The sequence below is a fragment of the Micropterus salmoides genome, unplaced genomic scaffold, assembly GCF_014851395.1.
Source record: "Micropterus salmoides isolate LMB-PRFRI ecotype aquatic unplaced genomic scaffold, ASM1485139v1 Ms_hic_scaffold_1, whole genome shotgun sequence".
In the NCBI taxonomy this organism is placed as follows: Eukaryota; Metazoa; Chordata; class Actinopteri; order Centrarchiformes; family Centrarchidae; genus Micropterus; species Micropterus salmoides.
In genome coordinates, this window is record NW_024040040.1 from 50,407,378 (window position 1) to 50,423,008 (window position 15,631).

The following is a 15,631-nucleotide window of genomic DNA, read 5'->3' on the forward strand; positions in this document are numbered from 1 at the left end:
TTTTCTTCAGACAGAAACATGTTTCTTTAATCCTCCTAAACTGACATAAGATAGGATTTTAGACCCAGGTCAGTAAGCTTCATGGATTCATGTCACTGACAAACCAGATTCACTCCCAGTAAGCAAAGAGGTTGACGATCAATGACACACAAATGACAAAATGAAAAAGACAAATCTTTTATTTGTTCAGAAACACTGTCATGTGTTAACAGTAAGAAGGCTGGTGTAATGTTAATGAACTATATAGATTTGATAAAAGTGTGACGGAAGAAAACAACAGGAATCAGGTTAAAATTAACGTCTATGTTTTTTTAAATACAGAACGTTCAAGTGTGGTCATTTATAGTCCCATAAAAAAAGTGTAGTGAACTTTAACAACTTTCAGTGAGATCGTCGAAGATCTCCGCTGGAGACGTTCAAACCAACATTATCCCAATAAACGCCGACTGTTGGATTAAAAAATCTTCCAAGATATTGTTTAAATCAAGACCACACACACACACGTACATGAAAGAAAGTGTGAAACGTGAAATTATATTCATTACACAGAAATACACACACAAACAAAGATAGAAGGACAGAACAGGTGTGAACAGACGTTAGAGTGTGAACCACCTGCTGGTATTAACGTTTCACCTTCATTGTAGTCAAATTCATCACTCAGTCTGCTGCACCCGCTGGCAAACACCAACAGAGCAGAGACTTCTTCACAGTTTCATACAACGCCAACATTGTGCTGCTGATCAAAATCAACACGGGCACAATTCGACCCCAGACAAGGACAAAATATTTCCTTTAAAAATTTTTTTTTTTTTACAGGCAGTATTATAAGTCTTCAACAAATCAGCAGCATCCAAATGGAATACCTTTTAGTCCGATCACCAGTTAGGACCTATAATTGGTAAAGACAGAGATAAAGAGCGGAGGTCAGAGACATCTGGGTCACTGCCAACAGGTGGGTCAGCGTGCAATCAATAAAAGAGGATTTGACTGGTGTGAAAAGAGGTGGTGATGGAGCTGCACCAGCTCAGGTATGATTAGAAGCTAATCAGCTAATCAGCTAATCAAAGTTTCAGCGGGTCAAAAGTCAAAAGGGAATATTCCACCAACATGAAGCTGCCAGGGGAAACAGCAGCAGCCCTGCAGGGACGTTACACAACGAGTTAAACACGGAATAAATCTGACTAAATGTGTCACGCTGAGTTTGAGACAGAAGCTGCATGCAGGGGCCGGAATGAGCCTCCAGACGATTAATAGGTTGGGCCGTGGCTGCAAACATGGCAGGGACAGGTAGGGGAAGATTTCTGACAGATTAGTAGTAGATTTAAGTTATAAACAGACTGGGTATGGCTAGGACTGGGCGATAACTTAAAGTATCGTTTATCAATGTTATTCTATATATTATTGGGCAAACACGTCAATTCCTGAGAAATTAACAGTACCTACGTATATGTCTGTGTTAATAGTTGACCCCATTCTAGTCCTCACACTCTTGCTCTACATTTTCTACAATCTACAGTTTCACAGATGCATTTAAAGTGGTGACACTTCAAATCAATTAGTAGGGCTGACCCCGAATAGTCGAAGATTCGATGCTTTGATTCGTGGAGCCTGACTCCCAATTAACTCCCAATAAGTTCATTTACAGCCTATCATGATACATTTCAATGTATAACGCTGTAAATAAACATGTAAAAAGAAAAAAGCTTTTAATAAATGTTTTTAAAGTGCGTGAATAAATCGAAAGGAGACATCAGTGCGCATGAGTGGGCGTAATGTGTGTGTGTTTAGGCTATTCGCCGGTGTTGTGCCGAGTTGTCCGCACCTTGCAGGACTTTCTGATCATTTATCACCCTTGATGAACCACAAAAAGAATATTATCGTTTTTAAACAGTACTTGGATTAGATCCATGTGGCAGAGACCAGTGAATGGCAGGCGAGCAGAGAGAAAAGGTTCAACAATAAGTCTGACGTTAGCTGGAAATGTACAGTCTAAGTTACAGTGCCTAATAAACGGAGACTGCAGCTCTGCAGCTTCTCAAGATTAAAGCAGAGCTACCGTGTAACACCCCTCTTCCCCGCAACCGCTACCACAGATGCACATATGATTCGACTATAGGCCGGACTTGACAATTCTGATTTGCGGTGAGTTTTTACAGCTTTTCCTCTGAAAACGCCGCAATGAGCGCGCTGAGAGTGAACCTGAATAATTAGGTTGCGGCTGTACAGAGAAACAATGAGCTGAAATGCACTATAAAGCTCTGTAAAGCCGCAGGGAAATTCAGGAGCGTTCAGTTACCTGCGGGGTTGTTGTGGTTGTGCTGTCGCCTCATTGGTCCAAGCCGGTTGCCAAAACGATTGTTCCTGCGTTGGGCGCCGGAGTTTTGTCTGAAGGAAGCTCCTCCTCGCCTTGGTCCCTAAAGGAGGACGGAAAGATTCACTTTGACCTCTACATGTAGTCTCCATCACATGCATCACATGAAAGGTCACAGGTCAAACTCTTCTCTCTCACCATGTTGCCTTCTCGCCTCCTGCTTTGCTCCTCTGTCCAGAAGGATAATTCGTCGTCCTCCATCTGAGCCAGTTCGTCCTTGTCAAAGTATTCTACGTCCAGCTCACTGACAGAAACGATGAGTAGAAAATTTGAGATAGTAAATGCTAAGAGAATAACCCGTGTTCTTTACTTCATAACAACACGTTCAAGTCTCGTAGTCTGTCCACTGAGTGCTATTTCACCCCACAGTACACAAGATGTCTATAAAGTCAGTATCTGCTCTGATAAATGAACAGAAAGAAGCAGAAAAAGGAGTTTAATCTCACCTGGCTGTGCCCAGGGGGCGCTGTGACATACTGTTCCCCGATATTGTGACTTTAACCCCCTCCAGCCTCTCCTGTCTCCTCCTCTCCAGGTCATGCCTCAGGTCCCCCGGGCCTCGCACCGGCTGCCATCACATCAACAAGATTAATCAAAAATTATTTAAATTCTAATCACATGGAGATGTATCTGCACTCCATCGTGACAACTGCTATCAAACTGTCCTTACTACAGGATGTTAAGATGGTATTAGAGAAAGAGCCGTTCACCTGCAAGGGTCCCAGTCTGGAGAACAGAGGCTCCTCGTCGTCAAGCAGCGAGCTCATGTTTAAGCTAAAGCCTCTGCAGAGGAGAAAGATGAAAGAAGCCTGTTTATTTAGCCAAATTCATATTTTTGTTCTCACAGCTTCACACTACTGCTTTGGAAAAACAATAATCACCATCTTTACAAAATGCAAAAAAAGTATTTTAAAAAAACGCAGTATGATGAAACAAAATAACATGAATACAGCAGGTAATACATATTACAATCTAGCATTACTCATAGACACTGATGAAAAAGGACTTAACCAGAGTGGGGGAGATTAGGAACAACCAGGAGAAATTTCCCTAAGGATCTCCAGTTTGCTCAACTCTCCTTAAACATTTAAATACATCATGCACTACTATTGCACTCACTTTGATCACCATAAACTACTAACACTACTATGCCTTTGTATCAACATGAGACATACCGGTTTGAACTGAACCTCTCATCCAGCGTCAGCTCCTCCGTCTCGTCTTCAGAGCTGCCGCCTTTTTGGGGGGCTGAGAAACGCTCGTTCAGGGTGAGGCCACCATCTCTGAAATACTGCTCTGTAAACGTAGACAAGACACACTTCAAAAACTTGGAATTTTTCATGTGTGGTTTAATGGTGGACAATCACACAATGTCACGTTGCCCTACAATAAAGGCTACACAAGAACGTTTCAGCGTATGGTTTGTGCGGTTGCTATTATCCAGTCATGGAGTTTCTCTCCACAGAAGTGAGTAAACTGCACACACCTGCTGTCAAGCAGTGGAAAGGCATTTAGCCTTTACCATATCTAACCCCGTGACAACAATTTTTTTTGAGAGGTATCGAATCCAAATGGGGATTCATTTGCACAAATTTACAGACGTTAACTCTTATTGATATATAATAGAATAGTGGAATGAATATATATTGTACATTTGTTAATCATATTTTATTTTTTTATCTCTTAACCTAGTTCATGCATGTTTGTCACAAACCTCGTGTGCGTTTTGTGTAACTACATGTTTTCTAACTGTGTGTTTATTTTATCTATGTAAACCGATGCAAACTGTAACACTAATTTTCCTTCAGGGATGAACATCTATCTTAAATTGTGGTTTGTGCTTGAAATTTTGACTTAATTTTGTTTGACAGCTTAACTTGACTGTTTTAGATAATTTAGTGCCAAATAAACCAATAATACAAAGTATCACAAATCAGGATTCAGTCTAAAACCAAAGACCCAACAAAAAGATGTGCATGTAGGGATATTGTGCTGACCTTTGACCTGGTGCACCAGTGTGATGATTTCCTGGGCAAAAGTCCCAGTGTGCATGGCGGTCTCCCGGTACGTCCCCGAGTGCTCCAGCATGGGCAGGAAGTCCAAACGCTGGCGACCCACGTTGACAAGGTCTAATGAGAGCTGCCGGTCTGAGGAGTAGCACAGCGGGCTGCGGGAGGAGAAAAACAAGAATGAAACCAGCCAAGAGGTAAAAACTGGTTCTAGTTGTTGATGATGTGGCACCGTTACAAGAAGGCTACATAACTCACTTCGTATCGTGATCATAACATCAGGGTGGGCTGACAATTTACATTTGCAATAACAATAGCTGATTTACTCCATTAAACACTTTTAATTACTGTGACAGCTGAAATTCCTGAAAGCCAGAATATGAATGTACTTGGAAGCATTCATTTGTATTTTAGCCTAATTTGTTTTAAAAAGAACTTTCTGTCCCAATCACGAGTAAAAACATATTTACCTTACCCGACAAACTTACCTTTCTTGAGTTCCACAACTCTTAATGTTTACAATAACTACGTCTTCCATGTTGGCTAAAAAATGAGGCAACCTCCCACGGATTTCTTAAGTGTCAGAATGCACAATATTTTTATGGATATTTTAAAAAAGGCCTAAAGTGGCAGCCAGAGGAGACCAAGATACCCCTCATTTTAACAGACGGGTGAGTTAAAGGTTGGATGAAAGTTCACACTTCTTTTCTTATTTGATCCGTTTTATCTTCACTTTGACACCATTAGCTCCCAGTTGACCAGATAGTTTAGCCACTCACAAACTTCAGTCATGTTGTATGACTCCTCAGTTAAAGACATTTTCATAGGTCAGCTTGTCTGCTTTTTTCAGGCGCCGGCTCTTTGTTCAAACTTGCCCTTAGTTTATCCAGGACTTCACTGATCCATCTTCAGCTTTTGGTGTTTTGATTTCTTTTCTTTCCGTGACGGTAACTTCTCCTTTAACAGCGTATATCAGTGAGAATAATTATCTTCACGACTTATATTTATTTTTCCCGTTTGATAATGTGAACGTTGGCAGCTTTGATTTTTCCTTTCAACAGCAATGATGTTCATGTTCCCGGTTTGTCCTTTTATCAGCCTGACGGCATCTTCTTATGTAAACAGCTCTGATGATTCCTCCATTTTTCAGCATTACGTTTATGTTCATGGCTTTGATTTCTGCTTCTTACAGCACAGATGCTGCCGAAGTTTCTCCTTCATCAACACTGATATGCATCTTCACAGCTTCATTTTCCCCTCAACATCAGCATAACATCATCTTGCTCCAATTACTCAGCTTTGAGGATGTTTTTCTTCAATTTCTCCTGATATTTATATTTGGAGCTTTGATTTCTTTTAACAAGTGCTGATATTTATCCTCACTGCTTTGATTTCTCCTCTTAACAGCACAGATGAGGGTGCAATTTCTTCATGTATCATCAATTGACGATAACGTTAGCAGCTTCAATTTCTCCGTTGTAAATTTATGTCCTTGGCTTCAATTACTTCGTTAAATAGTGTGTATGAATTTAGTATGTTGTAAATCTGAAGTCAATATGGTTGTGGCTGATTTTTCACCATCTAGAAGTCCCTGTATCAAGTTCAACAAAAACAAGAATCCATAGTTGTTCATGTTTGTCTGAACTTGGATACCTTTCATGAATCAGATAGTTGACAGCTTTGTATCCTCTTTCCATCATAAGTGTACAAAAAAACTCCCAGATCATCCTCAGGGTGGGAAATTGCACCACAAAATGTTTTGGCCATGGCTGGTGTGTTTGTATCCACTTCTTCACACTTACTGCATACAACATGAACAACATATGCAGTTTCTTTTATTCTCCAAAAATGAGATTTGATAACAGGTCCTGTCAAGTTTAAAGATGCTCATCTTCCTGTCAAACATCTTGATTTATGCCGTAAAAATACTCCAGAGATTATCTCCTTCACCACAAACCACTCTGACCGATATTTTCTTGTGATTTCTTTCCTTCAATGACTGATGATCCCACTCTCTGGTGTTCTGAAGATAAATCGAGTGATCTTGGACAACATTAAAGGTGGGGTATGCAATTCTAGAGAAATCCAAATCCATGACAAATACCACGATAAAGAGCGAATGTCGACACAGCAAGTCATGTAACTAACGCTAGCTAAGTTGTGGGTTAGCAAACTGTCGCCACAGTTGCTCCTGCAAAGCTAACATGAAGAGAGGGCGAGACGGGTTCAGAGACAACACAGCAGCTCCAGACAGCGATACTCACAACTCTCCTGCTGCTGTAGCTAAAGTGAGCTAGAAAGTAAGCTGAATGTCCATGGGCAAGTCATTCAGCGTTACCCAACACTGAAATCATGGCTGGAATAGTGTTGTGTGACTAAATCTGAGTCACTTTGATTTCCTTTACAGAGCCAGGGCAAACAGGAATTTTTCTCAGTGCACACACTGAACGGGCAGCTAGTGAGGAGATATTTGCTGACTTTTGACAAAAATACGTGCATTGGATTAGAATGGCTTACTCCACCTTTAAATCTTTGTTTCCACAGAGCACTGTCTGTCTCTGCCAGGACTGTTTGACAGGCAGTGATCAGACATTTCCTTCCTCTGTTTCAGCAGTGTTGGATAAATCTTTCCCGATCCAGCTCCACAAACCGTAACTGAAGTTTCCTGAAACGAGTCAGATCAAATACTGATGATGGAAACCAGCTCAACCCGACGCACCATGTGTGCCATCAATCAGAAGGTGGTTAACCACAAAATGAGCAATACAGATTGTCCGATATATGGAGAGTTTTTGTAGAATCATGTCCATAGTTTTTCAGTCAAGGTCTATGACACACAAAGACACTATTTATCAGTGCCTGGTTAAGGTATATTCAATACGCTCCTTATGATGTTTCTGACTTCCAAGAAATCCACATTAACTGTGGGTTATTTCTGCAGTCCACCCCTCTTCACTCAGTGTGATTTTAAAGTCTTGCTTCTTCTGTGATGCTTGTTAAACACAAACTGGATTTCTAGTGGTAAATGTGAGGTTACGTCCAATGCCTTGGGGTGGATATCTGCTCAAGTTTGATTGAATCCTGCAAGAACCACATCTCGTGTCGCCTGTTCCCTCTGCCTCTCAGTTTACGGACAACATTCTCATTATCGTGCTTCCCGACGATGGCTTCAGCTACTCATCTGCTCTTGGGAGATGTTCTTCTGTATCTTGCTCTGTGACTGAATCCCAGATCTTTTCACTTCATAGGTGCAAAAGCACAAAGACATTGTGATGCAGTTCCTTCTTTTAGACACGTTTCCAGCTGGTGTCTTCTCTTATTTGCATTGAATGAGATGCAACTGATGAAATTATAACTTTTAAAAAGTAATGATCTGCAAGTGACACCAGCTTGTTTATAACATCGTTTCCAGCCAAAAGGCACTCCCACGGCTCTTCAGTAATGCATGTTTCAACTGGGGTTTAGTTTCTTCAGTAGGTGGGAGTTTTTCCTGGGCTTCCACAGTAAAGTAGCATGAGTCTATTCTTCTTGTCCTTTTACATTTTCAGATGAAAATGTAATGCTTCTTGGAAAAACTTCTGCATGGCATCTTGATCGTATGATGTAACAGCAAATATAATCTTGTTGTTGCTTGTACCCACGTGGGAACACATTTTATGCAAAGGTGCAAACTGCAACAAAATCCAGTTTTACAAAAATATTTCAGGCGATTTTTAGTTGTGTCGATTTGAACAAGCCTCCGGTGTCCGTGTGGCTATTTCTTTCGTCTTCCATACGCTGTTTTCCATGTGCTGAGAAACAGAAGTGTGAACTTTCACCGCTCACCCTTAATAATTTGATTTAAAAAATACTCTACCTGTTCTGGTTTACGGGGCGGCTCATATCCACTTTGATGGTTAGCGTTTCCTCTGTTACAACGGTCATGTTCTTGGTTTTCTGACTGTTCCATCCGTGCAGCCTCTGACGGGGCATTTTAGGGTCCAAGTCAACCTGAGGTAGGTGCCGGTCCAGACTTCCAGGCCTGTCATGTTTCCACTGTTGTAATCTCGGTTTTTCTACCCAGTCACGCTCCCCTTCAATCGGATCCTCATAACAATCTTGCCTGAAGGGTCGGTACCCCGGCCTTTGCTCTTCACGAGGAAGATCTTGATATCCCTGGGAGGACTGCTGTAAGCGCAACTGATTCCTAGGTGGTCCAGTCCTTGCAACCTGGCCGCGATTGACCCGCCCTCTCGCTGGCCGAGCACCCCCCCCTCCCCTGTGGTTCACGGGACCATCTCGATTACCATATCTAACAGGGTTTGGTCTATCTTGTGGTGTAAGGCTCCTCCTATTTTCACGATAGTTGGGGTCTCTCCAATTATCTTGAAAATGGCGTTCTCTTGCATCCTCAAGATCATCCAACCTGCTTTCTGACATCCTGAAACGCTCCTGAGAAGGGCGCACTGGACGAGGATTCTTCTGTCGATCAAAGTCGGGGTCAAGATCTCCGCGGTTGGAACAATTTGGCAACCGCGGAGATGGTTCTCTGCCATGTGTGATGCCATGATCATGTTCAATGACGAGTGGTCCCAAGTGCCGAATGTCTCCACGGGGGAGGCTCCCCTGAGTGTCTCCTCCAAACCCATCTCTGGGTGTGTCCATTGAGTAACGCTGTTCCCAAACGTCCTTCTCATTCCTGTACCTGTGACAGCATAAGAGGAAGTGACATGGTTCAACATTTATTCGTGGTTTTAAATCTACACTTGAAATTCGCTTTGGATGCCTCTCACATTATAAATCAAACATCTGATTTAATTATTATTAACAACATGAATTTTTAAAAACTACCTTTTAACTGTCATTTGTATTAACAACTACAGTATGTTTAATATAAGGCATGTAGCTATTGTTACGTATCAGAAAAAGGTTGCAAAGCAAGAAAACTTTAAGCCATGCAATATTTGTTTGATTAGTGTTTTGTTTTATGGAAAAGAAGGCATGATGACAGTGAGGAATTTGCCTCTATGGGAAAAGAGAAAGATGAGAATCCTCTGCATTCCTCGTTTCCTTTTTTCCCTGCGACAGTGCTGCAAAGCGTTTTGCTTTAAATTTACCCAAGGTGATTGCTGTCATCCATTTCTCTTCTTTGCCTTTTGAAGGGGGGGTTCCTCTCTTGATATGAATCCTCCCTTCGTCTGTCTCTACTGGGACTCTGTATGTTCCTCTTCCCCCTTTCCCTACCTGCTCCCCCTCTTTGGTCATCCGACCTCGCAACGGGACCGAGATCTCTGAATCTCCCTCGACCTCTGCCCTGCTCCTCTCTCCTCCAGCCCATCCCCGGCTCTCTCTGTTGTTGGTCTGAGTGAGACCTTGGCGTCGCCGGCAATCTTTCCCTCGTCAACCTTGGAGGCGATTGGGGCGACCTCCCCCTAATTTCAAAACTCTGGAAGTGTTGTCTAAACCCTTCTCTGCGCCTATCTCCATCTCCTACTCCATCACGCAGTGGGGAAAGCCTACGGTCATCATATCCCATCCCTTCATGACGGGGTGATGGCCCCCTGCGGTAAAACTCCTCCTGGTTTGGATGGCGGTGATGCCCAAATTGAGGGTCATCTTGATAAGGAGGGGATCTTCTCTGGTCTTCTGGGTACATGTCTTCCCTTAAGTAGTCCCAGTGTTCTTGAGGATCTTCTCTGGGGCTGTGACTCCTTTCCATTTGATTCCCGTCGAGTTCTGCAAGGACTTTGTAAGGATCGAAATCGGGTTCCTCCCAAGGGAACCTCCTGAAAAGTGACATTTTGAAAAATACAGGAATTAATAAAAAAGCATTCACATTGTAATTTAAAACAAAAATCAAAGGAGATGACTACAGATCATCATTTGTGAGTTTTAAGTTGCACAGATTTTGTGGGACACATAAAATAATGGCAATGTATACCTGTAATTTGGTGATCGGGACCGTGACATTTTGTCAACCTTTAAGGAAAGGAGAGGTTTTTGTTTCAAGATTAAGGTGGCAGGAAAAACCAACACGCATCACAGAATAGGCAGTTTTCACTAAACTACTTCATCTAATTAAGTTATCAAGGAGAACTGTCATTTTACTGAATATGAATATTAACTAGGCTGTCCTGTTTCTAAAAAGACTCTCCCATGGGTCACCTCCAGTTGCATTTATAATTTTGTCTTTACTCTCCTTGAAATGAATGGAAATAAAGCAGGAATACAGAATCATATATTTTTAGTTGTTGAAATGAAAGTTGTTTAAATTGCATTTCTGTGCAAGCTTAAACAAAACAAAGCTAAAACAACTAGGAATTTAATTTAGAAAATGGAAACCAGATAATTGGGTTAGGGTTAATTGGTTTGCATACATTTCATTACATAATATCTCCATAATCAATCACATCTGTATAAAAACGTGTATGCAGTGTTCACATAACTCTAAATCGTATCTTTCTATTTCTTTAACATTTGAAATCTTTCTCTTCCATTTATATCTAATGTGAATTTTGTAATCTGTTGTGTTGTATCTGGAGCTGCTGTAACAGGTGAACTTCGCCAGATTGGGATCAACAAAGTCCATCTTCTCTTAGATACAGTTAGAAGATATCCTTATAAATACTATGGTAAGAATTTCAACCAAATTGCTGAGCTCTACCATAAAGTTTAGTCAACACCTCTCTAAAAACTGAACTTTAAAACCTTCATGAAAGTTGCATATGCTGCAGGGCTGTTGTAGATTTCCTACAGCTACAGTAGGAGGCCTTAATAAAATGCTAACAAAGTACATGAGAAGTAGTCAGTCTGATTCGGCGTCAATGAAACATCTGACTTACATTCCCAGTTTTACTCCGTTTCCATTTAAGACACATATTGCAGATGCTGATTTAACGTTAAGTCATTGGCAAAATAATTATTAACTTACTGGCAGAATGGACGAGTTTCTCCTGATTGCTAGCTCTGACTGCACCAGGGCACGTTAATAATATAGCCAACCATAATTTATGAATCAACCTCTTTACACATTTAAATTTTGTACGCAAGTTCACATTGCAGCTCTTTTTCCTTAACGCTACTTCATCTGCAGATGCCTTTGGCGACAGCACGAGCTAACTTTAGCTACATCTATAAGCTCTAACGTTACTGGGTTTAGGGGGGGGGGGGGGGGTGATGTTGAATATTAGGACATCACGAGACAGCTCTTAGTGGGTATTAGCTTTTAAACCAAACAAATATAAACAGAGCGGTCCACTAAAGTCAGGTAACGCATGAATAGCTAGCTAAAGCTAATTAGCAGCTAACGTTACGCAGTTTTCTTACCTTCGTCCACGACACGCGTCAGGCTTCCGCGGCTAACGTTAGCTAAAACGAGGATAACGACACAAAAGACAACCATATACCGGTTTGTGATTTTACATTAAAGCCTATTTATTACCAGATGTAACCCAAAGCTAGCTAAATTAATTGTGTTTTCCATTACAGTCTGAAAGAAAATGGCTGTGTTGACGAAAATCGCCAGCAACAGAACGTGCTCGGTACTTCCGTCACGGTCTTTTCAGAATAAAACTATTGGTCGTTCAAATCCACAATTTAAAAAAAACATAAAGCTGTTAGATAAATAAATAATATATGTATATAATGTCAATATTAATCAAATAATAATGTATTCATGGATATAAGAGAAGGCTTCAGCTTCAATATACAAATTTACAATATCCAAATCAACCTGAAAAAGTCAGGCTCTCTCCACAAGCGTAGTGACGAACTTCCGCTTTTGTCCAGTAGTGGTGTTGCTGTTTACTTCCTGTCTTCATTAGCATTATGGTAAACAACAACAAGATGAGTGATCTTTAATAACAAACAAACATCAGTACATGACCAATAGGATTTCAGAGAAATCACCAAAATCAAAAATCAAACAGAAGTTTTCAGATTGTCAGAGAGGGCAAATTAAGATTGCAATGAAAGATTTGTGTTTAAATAAAGAAGTATTTTGTGCTGTTTCATAACATATTGAGCCATTTAAAGTGCTTGTTATTTCAGCATTATATTATCACTTGTGGCCAGATCACGTGGAACACAACCGATGTTCTCCGATCTACAGATTTAAGTGTGAGTGAATGCTGAAATGCTAAAGGAAATGTGTAAGGAACATGTCTCGCAGTTGTTATGTCAAGATTTTCCTACAGAAATATTTGTTGTTATAATGGATCTATCTATCTATCTATCTATCTATCTATCTATCTATCTATCTATCTATCTATCTATCTATCTATCTATCTATATAATTAAAAACCTCTTAAAAAGAAATAAATTATATTAAAATAAAATACCCTAGCCCTAAGCCTTCTGACAAAATAAAGGGACCAAAAAATCCCTAACTAAAAGCTTTACCGAAAAGAACAGTTTTTAGCCTACTCTTAAATATGGAAATATTGGTTGCCTTCCGAACCCAAACAGGGGTCTGATTCCACAGCCAAGGTGCCTGATGACTAAAGGCTCTGGCTCCCATCCTACATCTAGAGACCCTAAGACACTACAAGTAGCATTTTGCATTTTGGGAGTGCAGTGTGGTGGGGCAGTATGGAGTTCTTTCAAATAAGATGGTGCCTGACCATTAAGGGCTTTGTAGAAGGCCAGCCCATAGTCAAGGTCCACAAATTTGTTTGTTAAGTTTGTTTTTGATTGCAACATTTGTTTATAAGCAAGTAGTTGCATAACTAAGTTAAAATTGGATGAATAAATCGGTTGACAGACTGAACTTTGTTATACACCTTTGAATCACTAACTTACACTGTGGGCTTGGACACAAAGATTTTTAAATGTACTGGAAATTATACAAATGGCAATGTAAAGGCTATCACCAAAACACACACTGACTGTAAACTGGATCACAGCACACCGGCTGGACTGAATCTCCGTCACTTTGGACACAATAAATAATCATCAGATTAATCCAGAATGAAAATAATCATTAGTTGCAGTCCAAAACAGAACAGGAATCGGGGTTGTCGCCATTCAGTGGTCAGTCCACTCACCACTGGTCGCTACCACTAGGGGCACTGAAGTAAATGGTCCGTGAACTGGTCTTTGTGGTCCTAATCCACCTTTGTCCTTCTCTGGCCGTGTTGCCAATGTGGTTAGTGAATAAATGTCAGAGATCATAATCCTTTGTCTAATAGGCTAATTATACTCTATTATGCCTATATTCTTATTGTTGAACTATTTGTTGTAGTTTGGGTGGTTAAATGTATAATAATGAATCAATCTATCACGCTCAAAGTCTCTAAGATCACATGGACCCATTCATGGACTCTGCTGCTTTCTAAGACTGCACAGAAGAATTATAAAGCCTCAAGTGAGTTGAACAGCTGCTGGAAATGAGCAACACTTGAATCTTCTTCAGTCACAAAGAAAACTCTGGATATCCAGAGAAGTAATTCAACAAATGGGCTTTATTTACACCAACAGCAGCACATTTATATTTATAGGAGCTGGATTGTGGAAATTTACATCACATGAGAAGTAAGATGGGATTTGAATAACGGGATTTGTTTTTTTCTGCAACAAACTGTAAACTGAAATGAGAAAACAGAACAAATATATACATGTACGTAATCTTAATCACTAACACACTAAAGTTTATAATTAGAACTTATATATTACTTTTTGCTGATTAATTTAAAATCAAAAGGAAAAAGGATACATCAGAAGTTATTAAAATGTTCTGGTGTTCAGTATCTGACCAAAGGACCAAAAGACAGCACTGGCTTTTCACTAAAATCCAGATATAATTCAGCGACTAAAAGCAAGTCTAAACAATATTTTTATATTAACAATCATCAAATGATGAGGTGAACATGAAAGAGGTCTTTCATAGTGACAAACCCACAAATAATTGTCACAAGACTTTGCAGTTCAGTTTTCTGCAACAACACAATCTGGTGGGATCTACTAGTAAAACAGACTATTTCAAAAAGTAAACAGATATTTAATCCTACACTAATAACAACAAGACTTCAGACTGGAATCAGAATCATGTTTCAGTTTGTAGACGTCAAGAAGCTTTGATTAAATCCAAACTTTCTACAGGTATTATCTTCATGTTTCTGTGTGTTCATCTATTAAAGTCATCTATTAAACTGTGAGAAGAGTTTGGTATTGGTATTAATAAGCAGAACTTCAGAGAAGTAACATTATGCCTGCAGGCTGCATGCTGCTTTTTCACATCAACTTCCAAAATGTGTCAGAAGTCCATCCATCCATCCATCGTCAACCGCTTATAGGGTCGCGGGGGAGCTGGAGCCAATCCCAGCTTACATTGGGCGAAAGGCGGGGTACACCCTGGACAGGTCGCCAGTCCATCACAGGGCCACACATATACAGACAACCACTCACACTCACTCACTCACTCACACTCACATTCACGCCTAAGGGCAATTTAGAGTCACCTATTAACCTAGTCTGCATGTCTTTTGATGGTGGGAGGAAGCCGGAGCACCTGGAGAGAACCCACTCAGACACGGGGAGAACATGCAAACTCCACAAAAAAGGCCAGGGCAACCGGGGTTTGAACCCACGACCTCCGTGCCACCCTGCGTTAGAATTTTAATGTGGAAATTTACTGCAATTCTCCACCAATCCACAAGGTGGAGCTGCAACAGAAAAGGAAACAAAACAGAAGAATCCATTCAAATGTGTTAATTTGCCATTATGTTGTCATAAACAGAACTAATCTGCAGAGGCACTTTGGGTTCAGAACATCTGAATGAAATAAAGTCCATTTCCAGGTCCAGGTGGAGGAGGTGGAGCAGAGACTGTGTAAAAGGACAGAGCAGCAGCAGAGAGGTCCAGATTCACTGATGATACTCTGTCACATTCAGAGGAACACACAGGGATGATGGTGGACTTGACCTTGTGTCTGACAGCTGAGTGGAGCTGATCTCAGAACAGTTCAGACTGCAGCACTGTTGTGATTCCTCTGCTGGATGAAGCAATGAAGCAATTTCGTTTACCCCATTTTGCTCCACGCAAGAACATTTTTTAATATATAAAGGTTAAGTGTCTAAGATTTAGTGGCGTCTAGTGGTTAGGTTGCGAATCGTCCAAATTTATTTGCCTCAGAGCCTTTGTATTTACTCCGCCAAAATTCTACAAGAAGAAGGAGATGAAACGCGCTCTGTAGCACAGTTTGTCCGTTTTGGGCTACTGTGAGAATATCTGGCTTGTTTCTAAAAGGTCTGTTTTTGAAGTTTATAATATA

General features: G+C 40.6%; 1 protein-coding gene across 2 annotated transcripts; it reads right to left on the minus strand.

Moving 5' to 3' along the window:
* Positions 1-161: 161 nt before the first annotated feature.
* Positions 162-11,898, minus strand: LOC119913222 (BCLAF1 and THRAP3 family member 3-like). Of its 2 annotated transcripts, XM_038732596.1 has the most exons (11): positions 11,689-11,898; positions 10,304-10,341; positions 9,480-10,148; positions 8,240-9,067; positions 4,372-4,541; positions 3,550-3,670; positions 3,085-3,157; positions 2,821-2,942; positions 2,513-2,618; positions 2,300-2,417; positions 162-892 (listed from the first exon to the last, which is right to left on the minus strand). In XM_038732596.1, the coding sequence occupies exons 2-11, from the start codon at positions 10,330-10,332 to the stop codon at positions 879-881; spliced, it is 2,250 nt and encodes a 749-aa protein (XP_038588524.1). In that variant the 5' UTR covers positions 10,333-10,341; positions 11,689-11,898; the 3' UTR covers positions 162-878. The 2 variants fall into 2 exon arrangements, with proteins under 2 accessions (XP_038588524.1, XP_038588530.1); XM_038732602.1 differs by lacking the exon at positions 10,304-10,341.
* Positions 11,899-15,631: the final 3,733 nt, after the last annotated feature.

Excerpts from the sequence above, each read along its gene's own strand:
- LOC119913222 (XM_038732596.1), bottom strand. The coding sequence starts at position 10,332 with ATGTCACGGTCCCGATCACCAAATTACAG. Across the intron at positions 4,542-8,239 it reads CGCCCCGTAAACCAGAACAG|CCCGCTGTGCTACTCCTCAG; the intron begins GTAGAGTATTTT and ends CTCCTCCCGCAG. Across the intron at positions 2,943-3,084 it reads CCAGACTGGGACCCTTGCAG|CCGGTGCGAGGCCCGGGGGA; the intron begins GTGAACGGCTCT and ends ATGTGATGGCAG.